The sequence below is a fragment of the Trichinella spiralis genome (genome assembly GCF_000181795.1).
Source record: "Trichinella spiralis strain ISS 195 chromosome Unknown Scfld2, whole genome shotgun sequence".
NCBI classification, from domain to species: Eukaryota; Metazoa; Nematoda; class Enoplea; order Trichinellida; family Trichinellidae; genus Trichinella; species Trichinella spiralis.
In genome coordinates, this window is record NW_003526941.1 from 3,645,507 (window position 1) to 3,671,291 (window position 25,785).

General features: G+C 30.8%; 4 protein-coding genes across 4 annotated transcripts; 2 read left to right on the plus strand and 2 right to left on the minus strand.

Annotated features, from left to right (window-relative positions):
- Window positions 1-98: 98 nt before the first annotated feature.
- On the minus strand, window positions 99-3,824 carry Tsp_03297 (TFIIH basal transcription factor complex helicase subunit). The gene is made up of 17 exons (XM_003379593.1): window positions 3,809-3,824; window positions 3,602-3,635; window positions 3,442-3,541; window positions 3,199-3,339; window positions 2,917-3,147; window positions 2,616-2,856; window positions 2,460-2,556; window positions 2,299-2,408; window positions 1,933-2,244; window positions 1,768-1,868; window positions 1,548-1,662; window positions 1,307-1,479; window positions 1,126-1,218; window positions 976-1,060; window positions 713-915; window positions 317-496; window positions 99-200 (listed from the first exon to the last, which is right to left on the minus strand). The coding sequence occupies exons 1-17, from the start codon at window positions 3,822-3,824 to the stop codon at window positions 99-101; spliced, it is 2,334 nt and encodes a 777-aa protein (XP_003379641.1).
- Window positions 3,825-4,123: 299 nt separating this feature from the next.
- On the minus strand, window positions 4,124-4,932 carry Tsp_03298 (general transcription factor IIF subunit 2). The gene is made up of 5 exons (XM_003379594.1): window positions 4,818-4,932; window positions 4,651-4,756; window positions 4,519-4,603; window positions 4,307-4,447; window positions 4,124-4,255 (listed from the first exon to the last, which is right to left on the minus strand). The coding sequence occupies exons 1-5, from the start codon at window positions 4,930-4,932 to the stop codon at window positions 4,124-4,126; spliced, it is 579 nt and encodes a 192-aa protein (XP_003379642.1).
- A 1,722-nt stretch (window positions 4,933-6,654) lies between these two features.
- Window positions 6,655-17,938, plus strand: Tsp_03299 (LIM/homeobox protein Awh). The gene is made up of 19 exons (XM_003379595.1): window positions 6,655-6,667; window positions 6,717-6,829; window positions 6,884-6,977; window positions 7,043-7,392; window positions 7,579-7,686; window positions 8,026-8,174; window positions 8,432-8,650; window positions 8,721-8,900; window positions 10,748-10,901; window positions 11,290-11,353; window positions 11,414-11,560; window positions 11,617-11,698; window positions 11,789-11,846; window positions 11,922-11,979; window positions 13,115-13,176; window positions 13,756-13,937; window positions 16,948-17,159; window positions 17,238-17,404; window positions 17,642-17,938. The coding sequence occupies exons 1-19, from the start codon at window positions 6,655-6,657 to the stop codon at window positions 17,936-17,938; spliced, it is 2,709 nt and encodes a 902-aa protein (XP_003379643.1).
- Window positions 17,939-20,374: 2,436 nt separating this feature from the next.
- Tsp_03300 (conserved hypothetical protein) lies at window positions 20,375-24,142 on the plus strand. Its single transcript, XM_003379596.1, has 10 exons — window positions 20,375-20,463; window positions 21,152-21,174; window positions 21,492-21,710; window positions 21,864-21,909; window positions 22,014-22,106; window positions 22,408-22,481; window positions 22,796-22,951; window positions 23,327-23,379; window positions 23,809-23,929; window positions 24,135-24,142. The coding sequence occupies exons 1-10, from the start codon at window positions 20,375-20,377 to the stop codon at window positions 24,140-24,142; spliced, it is 882 nt and encodes a 293-aa protein (XP_003379644.1).
- The last annotated feature ends 1,643 nt before the right edge of the window (window positions 24,143-25,785 follow it).

Consider the following 25,785-nt stretch of genomic DNA (forward strand, 5'->3'; position numbering starts at 1 on the left):
GATATTTGAAAAATACCGCCTATACATTTCCCTGAAAATACGGTACGGTGTATTTTTCAAAAACTTTTCTCCACTTATTCAAATGTTACATTATTTTTTCACTGCAGTTCCATCAAGTATGCTTCATTTGTTAATTTGCGCTTCATCTGCTCGTCCGTGATCTGCGTCTGATTAAGCATTGAAATGCCAAGTTGATCATTCTTCAAAAAAAATAAAAACGTTCATATATTATGATGTTTTTTTTTTCAAAAATTCCGTTTCACAAGTGCAAAATGATAATAAGCATTTTAAGAAAAAAATAGAAAAGTTCATTCACTTGCGTAAACGGCTGAGCCATGGTTCGCAGCCACCGTCTGGAAATCTGCAAAGCTTCTTCAATGCTCAAATCCAAGTTACTTGCAGAAAGCTGTTCTTGTATCCATTTGGGCAACTTTTCTCGTTTATCACTTCTCGAGTATCTCTGCAAAACAGTTCCATCATTCAACACTCTGAAAGCCTTGTAAATAATTCATTAATGAAAAATTATCTTGAAACTCAAAAGTTGAATGAACAAAAAAGAAAATTCAACTACAGTAAATCAAATTAAAAAATCTTACTGACCAACACACAATTGTACCTAATTATCAAAAATGTAAAAACGCCGAAAATAATGTAACAAATTAATCGTAAATTTTATTTTTATCAGTGAATAATTTTCGATAAATTTATATACTTTATCTGCAAAAATCATCAAACCATAATCGGTTTTATTTCTCAACGCCCTTCCGACGCACTGTGCCGCTTGACGCATCGCGTCGAATGTCAAAAAATCATTTTCCTTGATATTAAATTGATCGCGTAAATATTCCAAACGAGCACGGATTATGCGACTTTCGGTGTAAACGTACGGCACGCCAAGCATCACCACCGCGCGCCCTGTATAATTAATTATGCAGTATGAGAAAATACAAGTCACAGCCAAGTCATTTTCATTACCGAGATGGTCGGAAAAGTCGACACCTTCGGATACTTTTCCTCTGGCAACAGAAAGTAGAATCGCCCCACGCCCATTTTCGCAAGCCTATTCAACAACAAATATCATCATTAATTGTTTCAATTTTTTTCAAAAAATGCCATTCCACTCACTTTGATGTAATTTTGCAATGCCAGGGAAGTTTCTATAATATCCTGCGTTTCAATGAACAGCAGTTTATTTTTCATGATGCGATCAATGATTCCCTGCAAAAAAACAGTTGACCAACACCGAAAACAACGAAAATTGCGTTAAAAAAATGAAACAATAAAGAAAAAACACACAATCACATACTTGTTTATACCAAAACGCGACAGTATTTTCCATGTACATGTAGCTGGTGAAAAAGCATACAATTCCATCAGGCACTATTCTGCTCAGCTCCAACAGCAGCGTTCCATAATTGCGTATCACGGAAGTGTCATCCCTGGCTTCGAATTTGCTCGTCATCGTAATCTGATCATTGCCTGAACAAAAAAGACAACAGGAAGAAATTATTTTCCAAAAAAAAGTGAACATTTTTTCTTCAATTTACCTTTGGCAACAATCAACGGCAATATGCACGGTCTGGCCAGAGTCATGCTGAAGCTGGCCATTACGGCGGGATCGAAGTTCAAAATTTTCGGATACATATCCAACGGCGACAATGTCTATACAAGTGGAATATGAACATCAAATATGGATAATAAATTTTTTTTAAGAAAAAACACTATTACCCCAGAAGTTATTAATACAGATTGAAAACGATGAAAAACGGGCCGAATTGCAATCGATGCATCCATACAACTGAAAGTCATCACTGGATTGGGAACGGTTGGAAGTTTTTCATCGAACGGCTCAAAAAGCAAGCAAAAGCCTAAATTAATTTTAAGATTATGATTTTATTGAAATCAATTAAAAACACTGTACAATAATAATACCTTTCGCGTAAGTGCTCACCAGAGTGGCAAAGTTGGCTAACAAAATCAACGGAGCAAAGTTGGATGTGTCTGACAATTCCAAAGTTCTGAGCAAACTGGCCAAACGCTCGGAACAAAATCTCAGTGGTTTACGTTCAATTGCGGTACGAATTTGAACGTCGCTCAAAAATACAGCGGGATTTTCTATCATAACTGAATTACTGCTCATGCGATGTTTGACATAATTGAGAAAACGTCGCAGAAATGCGATGAAATGTTCCGCGTTGCGTATAGATCCAGGAACTGCTTCTTCGAGAATATCATCCGGAAGAACTGCAGATAAATTTTAAAATCATAACAATAATACTTTAAACATTGCAATCGTACCAGGATTGGCGAGAATCTTATCCGTATCACGAAGGTGTTTAGCCTCTCGTAAACCTTCCACCAATCGTTTGTATTCTCGATCCAGATGAGCTACGTCTCTTTCTTTAGTTCTAAATTCAAATTTTATTAATTTACAATTTTTCAACGTACAATTTCATTACTCTTTGACAAATTTTTGCAAAGATTCTAAATTTTCTTGACATCGTTCTATAGTACGCTTTTTCAATGTTACGCTCAACGATTCGATACATACGTTGTCTGAAATCCAATTTAAAACGACAATATACAAACAACTACCTACTGTAGTACTTACTTACCAATGTTATGAGCTTCGTCAAAGACAACCACAGAGCGCCTGGAGAGATCTTTGGAAATAAGTTCTGCAATTTTTGGATCCAACAAATAATGATAGCTGTAAACAATAACATCAGCTCGAAGAAGAGCATGCCGAGCGACGAAGTAAGGACACCAGCCCATTCTGCGTCCGTAAGCTTTCAAATCGTCCAAATTATACACGCCGCGTGGTAAAGCGCTTTCAACGCCTTCTTCCATAAATTCCTGAAAGGTTGAAAAATCAAAAAAAAAGAAGGCACAACAATTTATTAAATCGAATTTCACCTCAAAATAATTGCAGCATGGTATTGAAGGATCGTCGAGACGTCTGGCACGAACAAAGCTGGACGTCAAGCTCAGACAATGTCCATCGACAATCTTGCCCAAACGAAGCTTGCTCACTTCCGGATGAATGCACATGTTTTTTCTGGCGCTCATAGCGAGACCGACGATATTCAAACTCTCGCCGGTTTCTTTTTCATAACTATCACACAAATGACGCAATTCTTCAACAACCTATACTATGAAATGAAGATTATTTTTAATCAAAATAGTACAATTTCAAACCTTGGAAATTTCTGGAATTGTTCTCGAACAATATATCAATTTTTCCAACTGTGATGGATACGCTTTCACATAAGCTATGACTAACGATAACAATGAAGCCGTTTTGCCGGTACCAGAAGGCATTTCCAGTAAACAATGACCCTGCATTGAATATTACAAAAACAAAAATACAATTTCACTTCGCATTATTGAAACAGAGATCAACGAAATCATCATCTCATTGAAATATGCTGAACAAAATACCCTCGCATCTAATGTTCTTTTCAGTTGCAACATGTAGTAATATTGTTCCGGATAGATGAATTCGTAAGGAAAAATTACCGACAGACCATCAACATCAATCCTAGAAATTTAAAGTATAAAATAAAACATTATATTAAATATACACCTGTGAAACACTTACCTCATTGTAATTCTGCCTAAATTGTGACTACTTCCTCAAAATTGAAATATGGATATTTTCATCCCTTAAAATTCAACATGAAAGGTAGAAGGGTATTATGAAATACCATTTCAAATAAAAAGTAAACCAAAGCAAACAAAACTTCACAGTTTACTTTCAAGCTACTCACGTATAACTCTATAAATGCAAAACAACAATTTGAAGAACCAGAAAACTGAGACATTTTATAATTCATAATAATATTCAATCAATAAGTTGAATTAAAAAAATAATACTACATTAAATATATTTACATTCTGCATTATGTTATCTTCAAATTACACACACACAGATATATGTGCATGTATATAAAGACATATTTTGCAATTTGAAATAATTGGAAAATAAATTTCAAACAACAAAGAAATGTTTCATGATGTCATGTTACTTCCAAAATGTTCATATACACGTGAGTTCAAAATAATAATAATGACAGATTTGATTACCTTTACAAATATGAATGTATAAATTCAAAAAATTATCTCAAGATGATGATGATGATTCAGGTTTGTCATCTGAATAAAGCCGATATTCTGGCTTCAGTTCCCATGTATATCTATTCGGATGCTGCGTGTTATAACAAGCAATCTCAGAAAGTACATCTTTCAAAAAATTCTATAAGAAAATAATATAAATAACATCAAATAATTATGAAGATACAAATACAGGAGGCTGCTGCGTCATGCGAACTAAATCCACAAGCTTGTAATGAGGATTTTTTTCAAACGCAAGAAATAACGCATCACGAAGTTCTTCTCTACTTAAACGTACACTTTTTTCTGCTTTTTTTGACGGTTCCGCTGTAGGCTAAAATATAAAAAAACATGAAAAAAATTGCCAATGAAAACCAGCCTCCTGTTAACAATGAATAAACTTACTACGCTAGATGGCTTAAATTTGACTTCCGCACGATTTATAGTAATAACCTTATTTTGAGGTTTGCTCACGGCTTCGATATGATTGCTAAAAATATATAAATATTGACTTATTACTTCAACTGTTTCAATTACATTTTCATCTTCATGTATGCGTCATTCGACGGTGGACGGCATTCCGCCTTTTGAACTACCCGTCCAAGAAGCACAAACTTCTTAAACTCGTTTGATTCTTCAGCATCTTAAAAATTCCACAACCTTAAATTATGAACAATTCAATTTTATAATAACCAAACAATTACGCGTTTTCATGGGAAGAAGTGTCTGATTGCTGAAACCTGATGTAATAAATCGATGTTCCAAAGGCGTATTACCCTCATCAGAACTCGAAGGAACAAACTTTACTTCATATTTCATATTCCTAAAGTACCAATATTTTTTTTCCAAGAAGAAAAGATAGTGCTCACTTATCTCGAGCAATACGAATTCTTCCAACCTCATGATGACTGTGTACGTTGGAAGCAAATTCTCTTGATAAATACTTCGGCATCTAAAGTTTGGGTTTAAAAAATTATCCAATAAACCGAAACATAAAGCAAAAAAAACAAATTTAAAAACAAATAAAGTTAAACATTCATTTCACCTATGCACTATTGTACTTGAATCTTATTTTACAAGCAAAATCAGTAAATTTTAAATAAAAATTATAAATCAATATTTCACCTTGACCATCCATAAACGTCTAGTCTTTTTTCCCAAATCAACTTTTGGAGACATTTCCGAAACAAATCAGTAACACAACGCGAAATACTTAATTATTGTTGGGTAAATAATGACTTTCAAGATCAAATATGAATTATATTTTAATTTTGATGTGTCGCATGGAACTAAATAATTATAATTAAAAAATCATGAAATTTTAAAAATTATTATTAATGTAAATTAATATTTACGAACATCAGATAAGACAGATAAACCTGACCCACCCTACCGTAATGTATAACAAGCAAAATCTGTCACGTACTCGATGTGCTTTTTCACGTTGTATGTGACACAGCATTAACATGAACATTTACATTAATGCTCTATACGTTTTTTGCTTGAAACGCTTAATACTGTTTGCATTACAGATTTATTATTTATATTAAAATTTGTTAATAAAACTGTATATTTCAATATCATACGGTATCGAGTAGAAGTTGTAAATCAAAGCAATTCCAGTGTCGATTAAAAATCACAGTTTTAGCGAAAATGAAAAAGCCATAGAATAATTTCAAAAGATTTAAGTTAAAAATGAAATCATTAGCAGCTGAAAAATATTTGTAAATCAAAAAATTTATTTAATTACTAACAATTTCAGTTAAAACAAACCATCGTAAAGCATTCTGAACGGAATTTAGTCTTATGTCATTATTGGCAATAATTTTTCATCATTTTTATGTAATTTATGTTTAATAGCGCTTTAAATTATTCATAATCTACTAATTATATATATGTGTTTGTAAATGGAATGTCTAACAATTTATATTTAAACTTGCATGTCAATAAAAATACAGTTATATTCCAGAATTCTGTTGAAGTTGTTGTCGTTGCATGCATTTTTTAAAAACTGAATTATATGTCTTTGGTTGTGAGATATACGCAAACATTTATGTTGTTTGAATGATATTTTTGTGTATAAGATTTTTTCATTTTATAATTATTCTATGGTGTTTGTATATATTTGTTGTATTTTCTAAGTATTCATTCGATATATTTCCATGTATTTGTATTTCTGCGTTCAGTTATTTTTTGTATTATTGAAATTAAATTCAGAAAACGCTACACTTTAAAATTAATGTGCTATTCACATTTTACTGTTTTTTACATTTTATTTTTTTACTTAAAAAAAGTTTGATGCATGTCACTGTTGAAGCAATGTTTATTGCATTACTTAATGAAAATGTTTTTTTACTATGCTTTAGAATTTTTGAAACAACAGGAAATGATAGACTTTTTTAATTGAATTTCAAAAATTAAAATTTTATAATTTGATTTTAAATAAACCATTGTTTTCGTTGTATTTATTAAAGTTAAACTGTTTTAGCTTTGGTTTGAATTGTATTTTGGGGATTTTGTGAAACAGTAGTTATCTTAACCATGGAAATGTTAGGTATGTTTCGCATAACATTTTAAATTAGTGTTATCTTTTTCCTTTTTAGATGACATTGACCTGAATTGGACACTTGAATCAGACAGCTCTAATTTTAGACTTTTATCATTTGCAGAGTTTGCCAAAGACTCTACTTCCTCCACTCCTCAAGATTCTTTTAACGTATGTTGATTTATGTGATATAATTTTTGAAAGAAGTATTTTGTGATATTTTAGTTTAATACAGTCAATAGTTTCTTCACCGACAGTGATGACAGCGGAGTGAATTTTGGTGACAATGATCAATCACCATTTTCGTTACCTCATGAAAGTAAAAAATTTTGTTTTTTTTTGGTATTTTAAAATGTGAAATTTTCTTTCTTATTTTTTCTTCAGTTCGAGGATTACGTACCCCTGAACCAGCCTGCGATTCAAATAATGTTTTGTCGTTTGAAAGTAACTCCAATCAGCACAGGCATTCAACAACTGACTTGTTCGCAGAGAATTTGAATGGACATGCAGCAGAACCTTCCTTACAAAGTGCTGGAAATGTTTATACTCCTACAAATTCTGTAATTGTTCTTGCTACTGCCTATCCGCCAAGTAAACGACGAGCACTGTATTTTGAATATTATTGCAAAGTAATGATTTTATTTATTTACCCAGGTAATAATCAAACAAAACGCTATCTTCCTCTTAAACCAAAGTCCGAATCGCCCAGTGTTTTGCCAGTTGATTCATCATCGGTAAATTGTTGAAACTGTCTTTTTGCATTATAGCATCCATGTCCGTTATAGAGCATGAGCAAAGTTGAACAAAACAAGATGAGAAATCGAGAAAGTTCTCGACAATTTCGATTAAGACGAAAGGATGTAAGATATTTAAATTTAATTTTCACGTATTTAATGGAATTGAAACAACTTGCTTTTCAGTATGTAACATCATTGGAAGCAAAGATTTCAAAGTTGGAAAATGAGAACTTGCTTCTAAAAAGAGAAAACGATGCTTTAAAAAGTACAGTTTCCAACCTACTGTTTGAGGTAAATTCGACATTTTGAAACAGCTTATTATATATTGAATTTTCAAAATTTAGAGTGTAAACCAAACCTTACTTTAAATTTTATAATAATTTCATTTTTAATTTGTCGAGATTTTTGCATAATGTATAATTTCAATTAGACGAAATATTATCAGTAATGAAATAGTTATACAAGCTGTACATAGGAGTATTATAACCAAAATTATTTATTTGTACTGTTTTCATGTAATAGTAATAGGAGCTGTTTTTTGCTTTGCTTGCAAAAGTGCTTGAATTTTGTTTGTTTTTTATTGTTAATGTTCGACAAACATTTGTACATTGCTGTTTAATATAATTTTAGATGGAAAATCTGAAATTAGAACTTGCATCAAGATTGGAATCCACGTCTACGGTTACAATAAATGAATCACCTAAGCGACGCAAAGATGCAGTTTTCGTTGCTGTTTTGCTTTTGATGTTCACATTCAATTTATCTCCGGCATATTTTTCGTAGGTTTAACTTTGTTTTTAAAAGTTAAAATATAAAATTATTCGAATGAATGTCACACAATATACACTATAACCAATATGTAATATAATCAATAGAACAATATTATTATTTGATACTTTCGCATGAAATGTCAAACATCTATTAAATAAGTATAGTGTCAAATTTATATTTTATATTTCCATTCGTATTACTTATTTTAAGATATTTATTAACGGAAACTGAAGTTTTTCTTATATTTCCTATTATTCGTTTGTAGAAGTTTTACTGGTAAAAATACAGGTGCGTTTGACGAACAGTTGCAACTTCATTTAATCAGCAGCAGACTGTCAGATGCTAATTTAAAGAAAAGATCCCATGGGAACTTTCCTGATCGTGTAAATCGAACGAAAAGGGAAATATTGAACCAAGGAGAAGAGACTGCATCAAGTTATCCTTGTAAATCGGACAGTTACCTTAACAAAACAGAAACATTCAGGTATTTTGTATTATATTATTTTATGATGCTGTACGCATACAAATGATTATTTGTTTGATGATGATTTCAGACTTACAATGGAATTGAATAGATGGGCTAACCGTCATCAGTACAACAAAAAAAGTGACAAAAAACAAAGTGCAAAGTCGCGCGTGCAGCGTGCAAAGTCGCGTGTGAAAAACCGCTCAACAGATGCTATATTTGCTTTTCAACATGACAAAAAGTCGTTGAAACTGAAAAAGATGTTCAGGTACAATGCACGCGACGTGAATTATCCATATTTTAATTTAAATTTTTAATTAAATTCTTTCGCTTTTTTAAAATTCTTTTAGTAATGGGAAAATGAATTGGAATTATTTGAAAGCTGTCGACTGGAGTCACGTGTTGAGCGCTTTGAATCGTCGGAACGATACATTTTACGTAGTTTCATTATTTAAGGTGAATAATTTTTTGGTTTTTGAAAAAAAAACTTTATTCATTTGTTATCGTAAATTAAAGTACTGCTTTGTAGGATTATTTTGTTGTTCCAGCAGCTTCTTACAATCGGACGACTCGTCCGCGGATATCATTACTTGCTCCTTTCATGCCATTTGATGGTATGTACAGTTTTTAATGCGAAAAGTTTTAATAAATTGCTTTTTCATATTTCAGATTCTGTTCCAGTGTCTTTTGAAAACATTGCCATGCTGCAAATAGAGTGCGAAGTGATGAATACGCAGTTGTTGAATTTGCGAGATTTATTTTCTAAATCAGCTCTACCAACTCAGCTTTATTCACAAGCCAAGAACAATAACTCTCTGGCGCCACCGTCCGGTTGAAATATTATTTTATAGAAATGGGTTTTTTGTGTTGTCGTTGGATGCTTTGTTTTTTAGAAATCTATTGTTTTGTGATGAGATGTTGTTTGTTTCTTCTTATTTTTTAGGCGTGTGATCGATCTCTGAGATCATTTTTTTAAAAATATCCATCTGTTGATGTGTTGTGCGATTAAATGAAAAATTGTTTTGTATTACATTTTTTTGGAGAAAAAGGCATTACCTTATTTATATTTGGTGCATTTATTATGTGTAGTACGTTTAAATTATTCATTTGTAGATTTGCTTAATGGTGAACAACCGAAGGAGGTGAATATTATTCTTACATTATTGTTGAAATAATTGTACTTTGTTTAAAGGATTGAATGCTTTCGGCAAATTCTCGATCAAGATAGGATTGATTTGAAATTATTGAGAGAGGCATGCTTTTGTGGTATGTAAATTTTATATTTAAAAAATATTTTTAGAACATCTCTCAGAGCGCGTTTGTTATAGGGATTCCCGATGAATCCGAACTTAGACCGATTTGTTGGCGTCTGTTGTTGAACTATTTGCCCATTGAAAAGGTGAAATGGCCAGAATATCTGAAAAATCAGAGGTAATTGCTTTTATTATAATATATACTTAAATTTGAACCATTTTTTCATATTAGAAATATTATTGATTTGTAATGTATATATATAATGTGATTTTTAAATAATTTTAATGCTGTTATGTAATGTAAAGTGTACATGTTTTTAATCTTGAAATTATGTTTATAAATTAGAATTATTATGCTGAATAAATATTCATATTAATAAATAAAAATTTTAATTTAAATACTTTTTGTCAGTTAATATTAATTCCAGTAGTTCAGATAGGCTACTAATAGTAGTGAAATCATTAACCTTTCTGATGTTCAGGTTCTTATTGTTAAATTTGTATTTTTATATTTTTCTTGTGGAATGAAATGTTAAATATATATTTTTTTAAGTCTTATTCATGAGGTTTTAGGAAATTGTATGCAGATCTAGTGGAAGACATTGTCATTAAGTGGAATTCAATTTTAGACACGGACGAGCATTCTTGTGATCATGTAAGAAATTTTTGTTTCTGGTAAAAAATACTTTTTATTTTTTTAATTAAAAAAGTGCTTTTAGCCATTGAGCGCTGAACCGAACAGCGTGTGGAGTCAGTATTTTCGAGATAATGAAGTACTTGTACAAATTAACAAAGATGTTAGGTAATGTTGTTGTTGTCACTGGATAGTTGAATTTTATTTTTTTTGTTTAAATGATTTTAGACGTTTATGTCCAGAGATGTCTTTTTTTCAAAAAATCACTCAGTATCCGTGTCAGGCAATTGTGAAAAATGGAGCATTGGCGTTAAGCCAGCGGGTTTTGACGAGCACTTTGCGTGCTGAACATCTGCGCAATCATCGCTCTGGCGCCAATAACGTAAGGTTTTTTTAATTATTATTTTGGTTTAATAATATTGTATGTTAATTAATTAATCAATTAATTAATTTTTGTTTAGTTGGTAGAAGATTGTTCCAAAAGGGGGAATGATGATTATTTTACGATTGATAAAGGGAAAGAAACACATTGGCAAGTGGTCGAGCGTATTCTTTTTATATATTCCAAGCTGAATCCAGGGGTGAAATACGTACAAGGCATGAATGAAATTGTTGGACCAATTTATTTTGTTTTTGCTTCTGATTCGCAGTGGCAAGGTAACTGTTATTGCTTTAATTACTTACAAAAAGCTTATAAATTGAATGTTGTATTAATGATTGCTTTTAATTTTCAAGAACACGCCGAAGCGGATACGTTTTTTTGTTTTCAGAATTTAATGTCAGAAATTAAAGACAATTTTATAAAAACATTGGATTCCTCCAATGTTGGAATTGGTTGGTATATTTATTATTAGTTATAAAAAGCAACGAGAAAACCAATTTTGAATTTTGAAGATCACCAAATGCGAGCTTTGTACAGTTTGCTGCAACGGGTAGATCCAGTGCTACACCAAGCTATGACAGAAGTACAACAACTGTGCCCGCAGTATTTTGCTTTTCGTTGGCTTTCATTGTTACTTTCTCAAGAATTTTTATTGCCTGGTAAATGGACTAATTTTAATAATTTGAAATCTAGGTATTTATTTTCTCATTTGCAGATGTAATTCGCCTTTGGGATACATTGTTTGCAGATTGTCGGCGTTTTGAATTTTTGCTCTACGTTTGCTTGGCAATGTTAATGTGAGTTTTACATTTTTTTTCTTTTTGAATAAGTTGATTTAAATAGTATAAGGAAAAAGGGGAAATATTACTTTATTGTTGCATTGTTAGATTGGTACGCAATGACATTCTGACCAACGAGTTCAGCGTGAATGTTCGCATGCTGCAGGTATATATATTTTTTTATTGGAATTGTTTCTTTTTTTGACTTTACAATTTCTAAACTTTATCATTTACATTACAGAACTATCCGCCTATTGACATTGTAAGCGTCATAAAGTTAGCATCTGAAATTCGTGCTGGTAACTGGACATCTTATACATCTTCATAGTATGGAAAATGTTTTTATGTTTTTTTATTTTATACTTGTTTTTATTCTTATTTCTATTTTGATATTGTTGATTAATTGTTTTCATTTGTTCACAGTTAATTAATGCCTATGTAATTTTTTTCTGTTACAAGTTTGAAAAACTATAAATAATAATGATAATTTGAAATTTTTATTTTTAAAATTGCTCGAAAATATGATAAAAAGGGATATCTTTTTTTTATTTTTTGTAATGTTTTTTTTAATTTCACTTCATTTACCGCTGTTTAAAATGAAAATTTGAATAAGTTTTAAGAAAATAATTTTTGTAAAATTGTTTCTGAATCGAGGATTGATGCACAGATTGATCATCGGCTTTTCTTCACGAAGCTCATTCAAGCAACGCTGGAGTTGAATTGGCCGCTAATTTCGCTTTGTCGAACTGATTAGTGATGGAAGATCGTCATCCATGTGTACAAGGAAAATTGAATTTGCCACTACCCGAATCCAAGGCTACGAAAAGCGACGTATACGTCAGTCACATTGGCTGACTTGGTGGTAAAAAAATTTCTCATTGGATCAGATCAAATGCACAACTTTTTTTCATTGTCTAAATAAATGATAGATGTGAAAATGACAAAAATTATAGTATAATTTTTTCAACACAAAAATTATTCTAATCAACAATTGATGTTTGTATTTGCTTGCAAAATGTTAATTTCTTTATAATGTTAAACATGTTGTAAGATAAACGTAATTGCAAATTAATCACAATGATCTGTATTTATTTATATTTGTTCTGCTTTTAAAGCACTGCATATTTGTATTTTTAGCAAATGATAATTTTTTGTTTTTCGTAAGCTGTTTTGAATTTTCAGATAATTTTATCGCACAATTACTTATTGCATTTAGTGTAGTATTTATTTTTTGGGCAGATTACTTTTTGAGATTTGGATAAAGAGAAGAGAACTTTAAATTCTATTGCAATAATTACAACAACTCTCGCATCATTGACAAAAATATTACAATAATGTCATTGTTGTTGTTTATGTTCATTTTGATAGTATTCATTTTTAGCGTTATTTTTAAAAAAACGTTATGAAAATGTGTTGCACGTAATTAATTATTAGCAATTTGTGCTGCTCTCTTTTTCATAGCATTTTATTTTGTATCGTTTGGAAAAACTGTTAACGTGAGTTAACTTTTCATGACTGTGTGTTATAATTGTAAATTGTTTCAAATTACTTTTAGATTTTAATCATTTTTTACGTGAATTTAGTATTTGCCAATTTGAAAAAATTGAATTCATTACATAACATTTTACTAATGATATAAAAATACAACAGATGCATGTTTCTTTGTATTTTTTTAAATCAAAGTGTAAAAGTTAAATGAAGATTTATGCATAGATATATTATCATTTCAAAGAAATATTTTGGTCTTTTAACAATCAGTCAATCAGTGCAAAACCAATGCGACGATTTGTTTCCTCATTGGCTCCTTTTCTTCTTATGGATTTTTCATAATCATACTGTAAAATCATGAGCTGCTCCATTACACGCGTTGACAGCCCACCACCAGATTAGCTGCTTATTCGGCGGCGATTCCCTTGATTTCTTTGTATGACATTTGTCAGAAAAATACATTCACACATTAGTAGTGCTATATTTAGCCGCAAAAAGAACAACACCACATTGGACACAAGATGATGAAAGTAAATTTACTGCTTTGTGGAGAATAACTGCTCAATTAATTAGTGTTATTATTACAGCTAACGGAGGAAATCTGCTCCGGATGTGGAAATCTCATATACGACCGGTATTTGTTGCAAGTGAATCAACAATTTTGGCATGTCAACTGCTTAAGGTGCAGTTCTTGCACTGCATTGCTTGATAAGCTTCCATCTTGTTATCTCAAAGAAGATAAAGTTTTTTGCAAGATGTGTTACCAGAGGTAAGTTTTTTCACTTTTTTTATTGTATAGTTTGAATTGAACAATATAAGCATTTTATTGTTAGTCAGTTTTGATTATGTATATAAGTAAATGAAGAAATAATAAATAAATACACATGCACAGATATTTATTTGAGTTTGTGTGTGTGTGCGCGTAAAAATGTTTTATGCATTTTCATAATTTTGTTGTATGAATTGTAATTGAAAGTTTAATTTCAATATATTTATTGAAATAAATTTCAAAAGAGCAGTTTTTTATGAGATGAACATTTGTAAAGTTTGGACAGTCATTGTAGTTATACTTTGAGGTAGTTTTGCAGTTATATAAATAAATTTATATATTAATCTTCCATGAAGAAAAATACCGAAACTTAAAGTGTATGAAATTACTGATAACGAGTAATGTTTTAATATATAAGTGAACAGTTTTAAAGTTTTATATACTAATATAAAAAAAAAGAAATATTAATGTGAAGTTCATTATTATCTGTAATGGTTAAATTATATGTGTCATTAGATCTTCTTTGCTGAGAAATAGTTTTCACTTGGAAAAAGGCGTCAGCTTGTCGGTGACAGTGTCTGTTGTTGTCTTATCGTAATTGAGCAAATCAACAAGCTTGTTGACCTGTTGTATATATTTAGTCTGATAGGTTAGAAATGGTAAGCTTTGGATTTGAGTGCATCGTGCATCCTGGTAGCTCATTTGAAATTGCCGTCTGTTAGTAGACAGCGTTTTCATCAAGATTATTGTTTATTGTTTGTATTCTTACTGAGAGCCAAAGGCGACTGTTTCTGTCGACAGGCTTGTTCTATTTTGACCTCTTCAATATTGCTGTCAATCTGTTAGCAGGTGCCTTTTCAAAACGTTCAAAGTTTGTTTGTTTACAAAATGTTATTCTCCTTTAAATTTTGAAATTATTTAAGAAATTAAAGAAAATAGCCAACAAGCAGCTATGTTAGCAAGAAATTTTTGCTCATATTTTATTATAATTATTATTTTGAAAGAATTTTAATTTTTTGATTTTAATGTTTTTTCATTTAATGTTTATCACTGTTGTATTGCAGTTAAGTTATGATTGAAATTAATTTTGACTGGTTTGCGGTTGAAAAATTGAAAATGAGCATTAAATTTTATTTTCTTGTCTTTTGGGAATGTTTTCTTAATAATGGGTAAGAAAATCAATGTCGTTTGGGTGCACTTCAAATTCACGAATGAAACAGCTTCTTGATCATCTTACTGTAGTAAAGGCAATGGTAGTTGGAGACGGAAGTCGTTGACCGAGGGCCAAAAATCACATCAGTGCTGAAAATCAATTCATAGCCGAGTATAGATCAAGCTGTGGTTTAAATGAGGTTTAGTTCCACCCACTGATTTGTGCTTTGCAGATTCACCACTGAAGAGTTGACCAATAATTTTATAGGATTAACAGGCCTTTGATGTGACGAGTTGTTGGTGAAGTTAGACGCGCATAGATGCCCTTCTGATTATAACCTTTGCAGAAAATTTCATTTTCACTGTTTGGTCAAATTTTCTGAGTGAAAGCGGAAATGCTCGTTTATTGCCAAAAGTCAATTCTAATTCAATGATCTCCAGCAAATGCGTAACATTAATTTGCATACAAGCACAAATGAGCATAAATGTAATAAATGCATTTCAATCGAGTTCGAAGCCTAGAAAATATACAAAATTTTTGTTTTTATCACGATTAAAAATTGGCATTGCTTACTTTTGTACTATACTGATTTTATTTAGCATTATTATGTAACTACAAATTGTTGCATTATGATTAATGTTTCATTTCTATGTTTCTCTTTTTGTATTATTTTAGTATTTGAAAGCAAGCGAATTAAAACCGTAAAATAGATATTGTGCATACTGTAATATTTTTAAAATGTTTTATAACTTTTCTTGAAAATCAGCGAGATTTATTATCATCCAGTGAACTACTGTGCTATATTAACTTATTGAAAGTTTCTTTTCAGAATAAACAGTAGTACATTGGTTACGGTATTTTGAAATATATGATTGAAACAGTGAAATGATTAAAATTGTAAATGCAGAAAATGTATTATTAAAATGAAAATTTGATTGATATGCTGTATGGCAGATTTTTTCTCCATAATCCGTTAATCGAACATCATCACAGCTTAACAATCCAAAGTATCGCTCGTCAGCACCGCGCTTTGAGTGAAGCATTTTAGTTAAGCTGGTGTGTTATTGTCTGGGCCTAATATATTGTAAGATTTGATTAGTATCCCGGCGACTGTCCAAGGGAGTCATCCGCATGTTCAATGTCCGGCTGTGACGATTAGTTGCCTTTTGCGCTTGACCTTTTCTCTAGGTTCAAGCCGAAACGTTTGTTCAAGCGTTAATTGAATCATCTCCTATGAATGTTAGCTATTCACACTGACCATCCGGTGATACTTACACACCCGGTTTCAATCTTTACTTTCAATGCACCATAATGTCAAGTGCATTGAATTTTTCTTTATAATTGTGAGTGTTTCATAGGTTTATAATTTTTTAAATAAATTTTCATTTTTACAAAAAGATGGAGCAACATTATGCATTCATTACAAAGACATTTAAAGTGTATTTTATTTCAAGCATATAAACAAATAATACATATATATATATTACGATATATTGAAAGAATATTTGAGGAGAATTGAATGATTGTATTGAAAGTGATGAATTTTAGGTTTTGTTTTTGAAGAATTTAAGTTGGTAATTTTTGAAACAGTCTAAAAAAGAACTTGCTTAGAATATGGTGTTAAGTATATTGTGCATGGATGATGTAAAAAGCTTATGCTGAGGTAGATGATCGATTAAATTTTGTTAGTTAAAGTTTTTGATAATATTGGAATTGTACCAGTTTTTACCAGTTCGCAGTGAACTGATGCAAATACTGATAAGTTTAAATTTCCGCTGCAACGGTTGATCACATTTGCATTGTGCATGGAAAATGATGTATCATTAGAAGAAAATTAACGGAATTTTCTTTCCACAGGCAATTCAGTGTGAAATGTGATCGATGTAATCAAGTGATTCAATCTAACCACTGGGTTCGAAGAGCTCGACAGTACGTTTATCATTTAGCTTGTTTTGCTTGTGATTCGTGTCAAAGGCAGCTTTCTACTGGAGAAGAATTTGCTCTACAGGATTCTAGAGTATTGTGCAAGCAGCATTACATGGAACTTTTGGAAGGTGATAATGGAAAAGGTGAGTAACCGTGTTTCATATTTCTTACTACTCTATGCTTCAGGTTGTAATGCGTTTTATTTTTTAATATGTATATAGTTCACCATAAACAGAAGACGAAACGTGTGCGAACAACTTTTACTGAAGAGCAACTTCAGATTTTGCAAGCCAACTTTCAGATCGATAGTAATCCAGATGGTCAAGACCTAGAAAGAATTGCACAAGGCACTGGGCTGAGCAAAAGAGTTACTCAAGTGTGGTTTCAGGTTGATTTCTTATTTTTCATTGAAACAGAATAACGAGAAATAATGTATATAGTATATACAATTGAGGTAGCAAAAATAAATGAATTTAAAGCTTGTGATAGAAAATACAAATGAGCATGTATGTATATATTTCTTTGCATCACCTTTACAGTATGAGTTAATTGAAAGACTTTTTCATATTTAAATGTAAATAAATGAGTAAATAAATGCGGATATTCATGTATTAATGTGTTTCAGAATTCTCGAGCACGACAGAAAAAGTGTCAAGGTGTAAAGGTGAAATCGAACAGTTCACATCCGAACCAGTCATCGCAAGATTCTTATGATGAATCAAGTCCCTCAGGTCCAGTGAGTGAACCAGTGACTTCGCATTCGATCCGTAGCAGTCCATCTCAAGAAGATTTTTCCGACCTGCAATATATAACAGATGCAAATGAGGCGAATGTTTCAATGGAAACAGATCATATTCATATGAATGCCATGTTCGATTCAATTGACAGTGTTTCATCGTCAGTTACGAATTCACCTTGCTGAATTTTTTCTGATCTGAAAATACACTTCCATCAGTGTAGTGTGTTTTGTTTTGTTTTTTTATTAATTTATCAAAATCAACGCCATCTGTGTTTGCATGATGTACAACAAATTTTGTACACAGTTTATGCACTGTGTTAGTTAGAAATTGTCGAGTTTGCTTCTTATAAGCTAACATTCAGTGCTCGAACAGTCATTTGTAATTGAACATTTTCAAAATAACCATTATGCTCAAAGTTTCCTTGTGGAAATGACAAAAGTGTGATTGATTGTAAAAGTGTTTCATTTGATCTTGATTTTATAATTACAAAAGTTATGCTTTGAATTGTGCTTTTTCACCCGTCTGCTGTAGGTTGCTTTTCACCTGTCCAATTGATGTCCAATACATTTATGAGAATGAGTGTTAAAAAATATTAAGAATATAGAATAATTTTCCACGTCTTGTTGTTATTTGAAACGCGACGAATGAATTACAATAGTGTAGAGTGCTTTTTTTTATAAAATAGGAAAAGAAAGTTCCTACATTTTTTGGCTTGCTTTTTACTTTAACTTTTTGACGCTACTTTGACGTACTTTTTGTTAACGTTGTTGCAACAAAGGTAAACGTCAAACTGTTGCATTAAAATATGCATTAGCGATAACACGTTTTTAAATCTTATGAAAAAGAAAATTATTTCCCAACAGTTGCATTAAAGTGTTGAATTAAGAAAATAAATTCTTTTTTCAAATGTCTCAAATATTACAATAGAAAGATTAAGAAAGAAATCACTTGAAACATAAATTACAGTAATTCGTTTTTTCTTTCAAAAACATTTACTGTCGCAGGAACAATTTTTGGTATTACAGATATTCGAGTTAAAAGATGTTGAAAAAAAAGTGAAATGAAAAGAAAAATATATCATGAAATTTTATAAAATTGAAAAGTTTAATTAAAAAAAAAATTAACATAATATTGTGTCACAATTGTTTTGAAAATAAAATTTACAGTACAATAATATTATAGATTAAAAATTATTAGCAAATGTAATTCTTTTATGTTGCATTTATTTCTGTATGTTATTTATTTTGATTAAATCAATCAATCAATCAATTTTGCTTTTTTATCTCATAATGAAAAGAAAAGACACATTGCATGCATCATTCATTGTATTGAAAAGCAATTATATTGAAGTTATTTTTTATTAGCGTTCAACTGAGCGTAGAATGCGAGCATAAAAATAAAATTAAAAAAGTATTAAGCATACTTTTGTATATTTTGTTTGAAAATGTGCTTAATCTCAAATATGGTGTTGCAAGAAAGAAATTTGATGTTTTGTTTTTTATTGGTTCTACAATTTGGTCGTTGTATGTTTCATCATTTTACTGCTAAATGAATGAATCATTTGCTTGGATGTTTTCCTTGCTGAAAGCTTATCTGATATTTGAATTTACAACAACAACAACCACCACAACAGTGGTGGAAGAGAAAAATGCAAAAGAAAAAGCCGGGGTCGCTTCGGTCGTTTTTCCCAACGGCCTTGCTTGCATCCGAAAGCACAACTGAATGAATAGCAGGCGTGTTCTTGGAATACCGTACCCTGTTTGGGTGTATGAACCAGTTCCAAACATGGTCAAACTAGCGAACTTGACCGATTTGGCATTGCTATGACAAAGCCGTTTGTCAAGACCAACCAGTTCGCTCATTCCGTTAAAGTTTGGCAAAGTTCAATTCCGCTGTTATTGAATGTTGAATGTGCAAATTTTTCCCTTATTATTATTTTTTTTCTCTCTAATAATCAACACTGCAAAAATTTCAACCAACCGAATATACAGTATCTTTGATATACGTGTTGATATAAATTTTTTTACGAATAATAATAATAATAAAGGGAAAGCATAATACTTTTTTAAATTTTTACTCGTTTTTTTAAAAAATGTTTACTAAATGGAATTTTAATTATTTAGAACTGAAAAACGGAGAAAGCGTTTGGCGCTGTCGCGCAGTATGTGGTCTTATTGTTGCTTAACTTATTCCACTTATTTGATTTGGCTTTTTTGTCACTCAGTTGGCGTCACTCATGCACAGCAACAACAACAACAACAACAACAAGGTGAGCAAAATTTGTTAATTAATTTTTCAAATTTAATTTCTTCAAAATATGATAAACCATGATTATATTATTATTATTATTTAAAATAAATAAATTATTGCTTGGATTTGTGGAAAGTTATTCAAACCAAAAAAACAAACAAACACCTTTTTCATCAATAGTTATTTTATCGACCTTGAAAATCTATAATAATTAACTGTTGAAATGGAACACGTAACACATAGAAGAGCAATTTCTTTCCGCACCTTTGCTTGCTTAGGCTTTGCTCTGCTTTGTCGTTCGAATGGGGTGATTGAAAAATTCAGCTTACTTACCCGCTAATGTTAGCCGCAAATAAAAGATAACACTGATGTTTAGTATTCAACCAACCGACCAACTCAAGGCAAGTTCAACGCTGTTTGCTTACTGTTCACCTGAGATTAATTATTCACGTTTCTTGTAATTGCATTTGTTTGAAAAGTGTATTTTTATTTTTGCTTTAAAAATTTAATAATTATACTCTTCTGAATTGTTGTTTCAAAATATGAAACAAAAACTGACGCGCACATGTTATGCTGTTTTTGATTTTATCATCAGATTCTATTGATAAAATTTTAAACGGTGATTGTTTGAATTTCGAAAAGGTCAATCATTCATATTTTGAAATTTCACTCTAATTTTTGTTTTAAAGGTATATTTTATAAAATTATTTTTTTGAAATCACAAGTGCATTTCAAGTCACGTGAACAATAAAATTCTCACATGGTAAATACTTTGTCACTGATAAAACTGTATCATTACAATGTTGATATGTTGATCATGATTTGATTATAAGTGAACAAACAATGCATGACAGATTGATTGTTGTTGTTGTTGTTGTTGCTCATTTGTAAAGTGTGAATTATAGATTTGAATGGGAACTTGAATTTTCTTTACTTTATAAAAGTAAATTTATCAAGCATTTTGTGTTTTAAAAAACCAAACTGTTTCATGTTGAGTGTATTGAAACATTGTATTTTTGTTGTGAAAAGTCGAGATGAGTAAAAGAAAAGCAACTTCAAAGGCAATTTTAAGATTATTTATTTTTAAAGTCACGTTTAATTTCAATCAATTCTCACAACTTTCATTTTTTATTGTTTTTCTTTAGTTTAAATTTGGGTTGTCGTTTGGGTAAATTTTGAATGAGCTTGATATTTATTTATCTGCAATGGGAAACGTGTATTTGAAAAAAGAACTATTCACTTCTGATTTATATTTTACTTTTTACTTATGGTTGTCATAATTAATATTGAATGCAACAATAATTTTAATCTAACTTATCGTATTGGCATAATTATTGAAGAAGTGTAGAACAGCTGTAAATAGGTAATTATTGGAATTGTAAGAATTATAATGCTATTGGAAATAAAAGAAAATATTTATTCGAATGGTTAGTTTTACAGTAAGAGAAATTGAATGTGATTTTCATTTTATTTTTTTTTGTGAAGGCATTTATTGCATCCATTGTGCTAGTCCAAAGTTGGCAATTCGTCAGGAGAATTTGCTTCATGCAATGGAGCAGTTGATGAATTTGCGTCAGACGTTTTATCCAGATCATGTGGAACACAAAGATTGTGCTTCGTTGAAAAATCTCTCCAGTGGAACTTTTCAGCAACAGCATTGTCATTATCCGTTCTGCTATTCGATAACATTCAATGATCATTCAGGTGAGATGAAAATTTGCTTCACTTGACCTTTTTGCAGTCCACTGATTGCTGTGATTGTGAATTTTTCCTTTCTTGATCAATTCAATTGGTTCAATTAGTTATACATGGAAAATGATGTGATGTGATGTGTGTAATTTATGAGCAAGAATTCAGTTCCCTTTCCGCTTCTTGATTTCCAATACCTTAACCGTTCAAACAGGTTATACCGGCAACTATTATCCCGCTGCGCGAGGATGCTTGAATATAAAAATGTTCGTTTCAAATTTTCCACCTGAAAATTGCTACTATTCCAATAGAATTTAGCCTTCAGAGCAAACTTCCAGGCTATATGAACATCGGTCAACTTTCAGAATGGATGAATACCATCGCTTCAAGCGGTGCAGCTTTACAGCACAAGTTTTCTTTTTAATCTGCTTTTTATCTATTAATTCATGCACATTAAAAATTTCGCTTAATTTTCATGTTCAAATTAGTCTTGTAAATTTTAATTTGTTTCAAAAATAATTACTGAAATATGACTTGCTCTTGAAAAAGAAATAAAATTAGTCAATTCAGCAAAGCTGTCAGTATAAAAGTATACTGTATTTTTCACATAGACTGACACATTCTAATTTAACATTTGAAATCTACCATATTACATGCATGTTTATGTTGCCAAAATTGATAAAATTTTGAATTTTTCTTTCCACATTTTTAGTTTCATGAAACGTACCTACTTATTTGTTTTTGCCATTATTTTGAAATGCATGACTTATCGTGAAATTGACCCTAGTATGTAAGTAATGTATTACAAAATTTCAATGCTAATAATATTATATGTGAATTCTACCAAACCTACCCACCATATGCAGGCAATTAATACTTGTTTTATTTTGCAGTGATATTTATTTCTCGTTATATTATTGATTATCAGTAACTGAACATTCTGTTCTTTTCAGCAGATATTGATGAAGTAGTCAAGTTTATTTTGTATTTAATTTGTTTTTCTATACTTCTGATCCGTTGTAAAGTGTTGAAAATTGCATGCACACTGCTAGTAAAATTCAGGTAAATCATATGACATTATTCTTTTATTTTTATTTTAGGAGGAATGCCACTGGTAATTCGGGGTTGCGCTGAAAGTTTCCTTCCACCACAACCGTTGAAAAATCACACCAAAGAGTATTGCCGTCGTATTCAGGAAAATCTCGACATTGTTGAATGTGTTTGTCCAAATTCAGAGTATTGTGGAAAATCTTCGGGTATTTGCCCATGTGTTTCTCTAGTTCTTTTTTACATTATATTATTCATTTCTTTTGCCGGATTTAATTAAGAATAGTAATAATAATAATAGTATACTGATAAAACCGATCATTGCTTGCGCATCTATAAAATAATGTATAAAAAAGAATTTTATCTCAGTTGCTTATTGTGTTTGAACGTGATAAAAAAATTCGAGGAAAAATTCTATGAATTTTTTTGAATTTGATTTAAATCGTTCCTATATTACTCACTAAAAATAAAGTTGCTTAAAGTGACATTCTATTTTTGCGAAAATGAGCTTGACCCTTTTTCACTTTGCCATCCATTTTCATGGTTATTCCGTTCATGTTATTCAATTATGTGAAGACAATCAGTGACGAAGTGCGTTCGAATCTCTTCTGCAGTATCATCTTCTGTTAAAAGGCAAGTTACTATTATAATTGTTTTCACGTTCTTTATATGGATGACTTCAAAAGATATGCTAGTTTCAAACTAATAGTATTCAGTTTTGTTGAAAAAACTTCAAATATTAAAATATCCACATTAATACAGATTTCTAATATTAATACAAATATTCGGTAGGTAGGGACGTAGCTAAAATCTAATTTCAGAAAACTGGATTCAAATTGAAAAGAGGATTTTCTTGTACTGAAACATATGTTGAAAGCTCCTCAATTTGAATGTATGTTATTTCTACATACGTATCATTGAATAAAATGCCTTTCAAAGTTTCATAGAAACTGTATTACATGAACAGAAATAAAGTACAATTTGCACGTCAGATGTAATTACCATGAGAGCTACTTTCCTGAAAGCATTCAAAATTTCTTTCAAAAACATCATAAAATATTTTCAGGCGAATGCTTCCAACCCTCTATATTTTGCTTCTTTTAACGCTATCGTCAATGAAAATGCATTATTAATGAATTTTTTCAGCAACATCACGACAAATCCGCTATCAGGACATAGCCAACCATGTTTGTAGTTGCTTTGTAAATTTCTCTCATGCATTAAAGTCATTTTTGGAAGAAAACTATTTTTGGAATATTTTTGGAAATTAAAATTCTACAAATTGCATGCACTATATAGTCCCGCAGTTTCAGGAGGGTCAAAAAAACTATTCACTAATTTTTGCATTTTTCAAACGATGTCAATAATAATAAATAAATAAATATATATCAGTGGATTAGAATGTAGTGCAAAGTACCATTGAAAAGAACACAGTACATGTGGAATAAATTGTATTCAAAGTTGGCACAATGATCATCTCAATACAATCAACTTAATTTTCCGTACGTTTTGCAATAAATCGACAAATAGCGAAACATTAGAGTGTGGTGCAAAGGTTCATCAGAAATTATCAAATACTTTGCAATAAATAGCCCCTAAAATTGGCATGTGCCTATTATTATAAACAGGAAAGCAGCCAATCTGAAATCCTATTGAAACGAGACTAGCACGTTTACCTCTCAGTTAGAGAAGCATTTTTTTCGTTATATGAGCAAAACACTTGCAAAACGTTCAAAGTCTTGGGCAATATTTCGTTGCTTTGGGCAACCTGATTTGCCTTCATTTTCGTTCTATTCCGAATAAATTGAAAAAGTTCTTCCATTACGGTTTGAGATGTGAATAAAATCTTCCATTTATTAATTTTTCACTGACCTATCTCATTGAAACGACCAATGCTAAGCAATTTCTCAACCTATGGCTGTCAATATTTATTAATACCTGAGAGTCTATCGTATACCTTCGGGACTTTTGGTTTCATCAAAAAAACAATCATTTTATTGAATTGTTTGCTGTTCATCATCTTAATTACTCATTGAGCATCTCAATCATACCAAAAATGTTGTTATTTGATTCTGTTTTAGCTCAGTTCGCCATAATGAAAAGACGCTTATGCAAATGAGCTATAAATGCTGCACTTTGTCTAAAGAATTACATTTAAAGAGTGAAAAAGAAATAAATTAACAACTTATGAAAAACTAATGGGGCTATCATTATAATTTATTCCAAAATTTCGACATATTTGCATATAAGCTAAGTAAAACAAACGGCTTGCCACTAGGGAAGTGCAATCCATTATTGAATTCTTTATTCATATATCGAAACACTATTGTACAACTATTAATGAAAAATACTCTCAATTTTACGCAATTGATTCTTTAATGAGATATTTGACAAAATTGCTTGATAGAAACTGTGTCATTTATAGAAGGAAATAATGCAATACTACATGAAAACTGCAATTCATTTTGTTCATTTTAATTTATTTTCATATCTATATTGTCCGCAATCAATGAAATTGCGTAATTAAAAATTTTTTAATTTGTAGCTTTCTGTATTACAAAAATGAATTTCAGGCACAAATGTTATTATGATCACGAACATCGCTTGGAGGTTTTAAGTCGTAATTATTGTATAAATATTCTTTGAATTGAATTATATTTCATATTTTCAAGAGCGCGTATTTATTTTCGTATCCTCTGGCTCCTACTAAAATCACATCATCACTCAACATTTTTTCCAATATCTCAGCAAATACGCATTTATACAACGTGCGACCAGGTTTGTAGTGATTAATTTATTTTTTTCTGATCAATTGAAATCATTTTCTCGACAACTTAAAATTTTCGACTTTTCAAAAAGCAAGGCTATAGCCTTTGCTGTTTTTGCGATTTTCGAAAGTAGGCTTTTGACACAAATTTCGCTTTTTTTGTATATATGGCTAAATTTTGATAAATTAGAAGGTTCTGGAAAGTTTACGGCAATAAACCCGTAGTGTTGAATAAATAAGGTCTAAAGTGCATGTGCCTATCTAATACACAGAAAG

Coding starts and splice junctions, on each gene's coding strand:
- Tsp_03297 (XM_003379593.1), bottom strand. Junction 1,869..1,932: donor GGTGAGCACTTACGCGAAAG/GTATTATTATTG, acceptor AAATTAATTTAG/GCTTTTGCTTGCTTTTTGAG. Junction 1,219..1,306: donor TCGCGTTTTGGTATAAACAA/GTATGTGATTGT, acceptor GTTTTTTTGCAG/GGAATCATTGATCGCATCAT.
- Tsp_03298 (XM_003379594.1), bottom strand. CDS start 4,932: ATGAAATATGAAGTAAAGTTTGTTCCTTCGAGTTCTGATGAGGGTAAT. Junction 4,757..4,817: donor ACTTCTTCCCATGAAAACGC/GTAATTGTTTGG, acceptor GGAATTTTTAAG/ATGCTGAAGAATCAAACGAG. Junction 4,448..4,518: donor AATTTAAGCCATCTAGCGTA/GTAAGTTTATTC, acceptor TTTATATTTTAG/CCTACAGCGGAACCGTCAAA.
- Tsp_03299 (XM_003379595.1), top strand. Junction 11,561..11,616: donor TCAAGAATTTTTATTGCCTG/GTAAATGGACTA, acceptor TCTCATTTGCAG/ATGTAATTCGCCTTTGGGAT. Junction 11,847..11,921: donor TGAATGTTCGCATGCTGCAG/GTATATATATTT, acceptor TTTACATTACAG/AACTATCCGCCTATTGACAT.
- Tsp_03300 (XM_003379596.1), top strand. CDS start 20,375: ATGTTTAGTATTCAACCAACCGACCAACTCAAGGCAAGTTCAACGCTG. Junction 20,464..21,151: donor ATTAATTATTCACGTTTCTT/GTAATTGCATTT, acceptor GTTTTTCTTTAG/TTTAAATTTGGGTTGTCGTT. Junction 21,711..21,863: donor AACATTCAATGATCATTCAG/GTGAGATGAAAA, acceptor GCAAGAATTCAG/TTCCCTTTCCGCTTCTTGAT.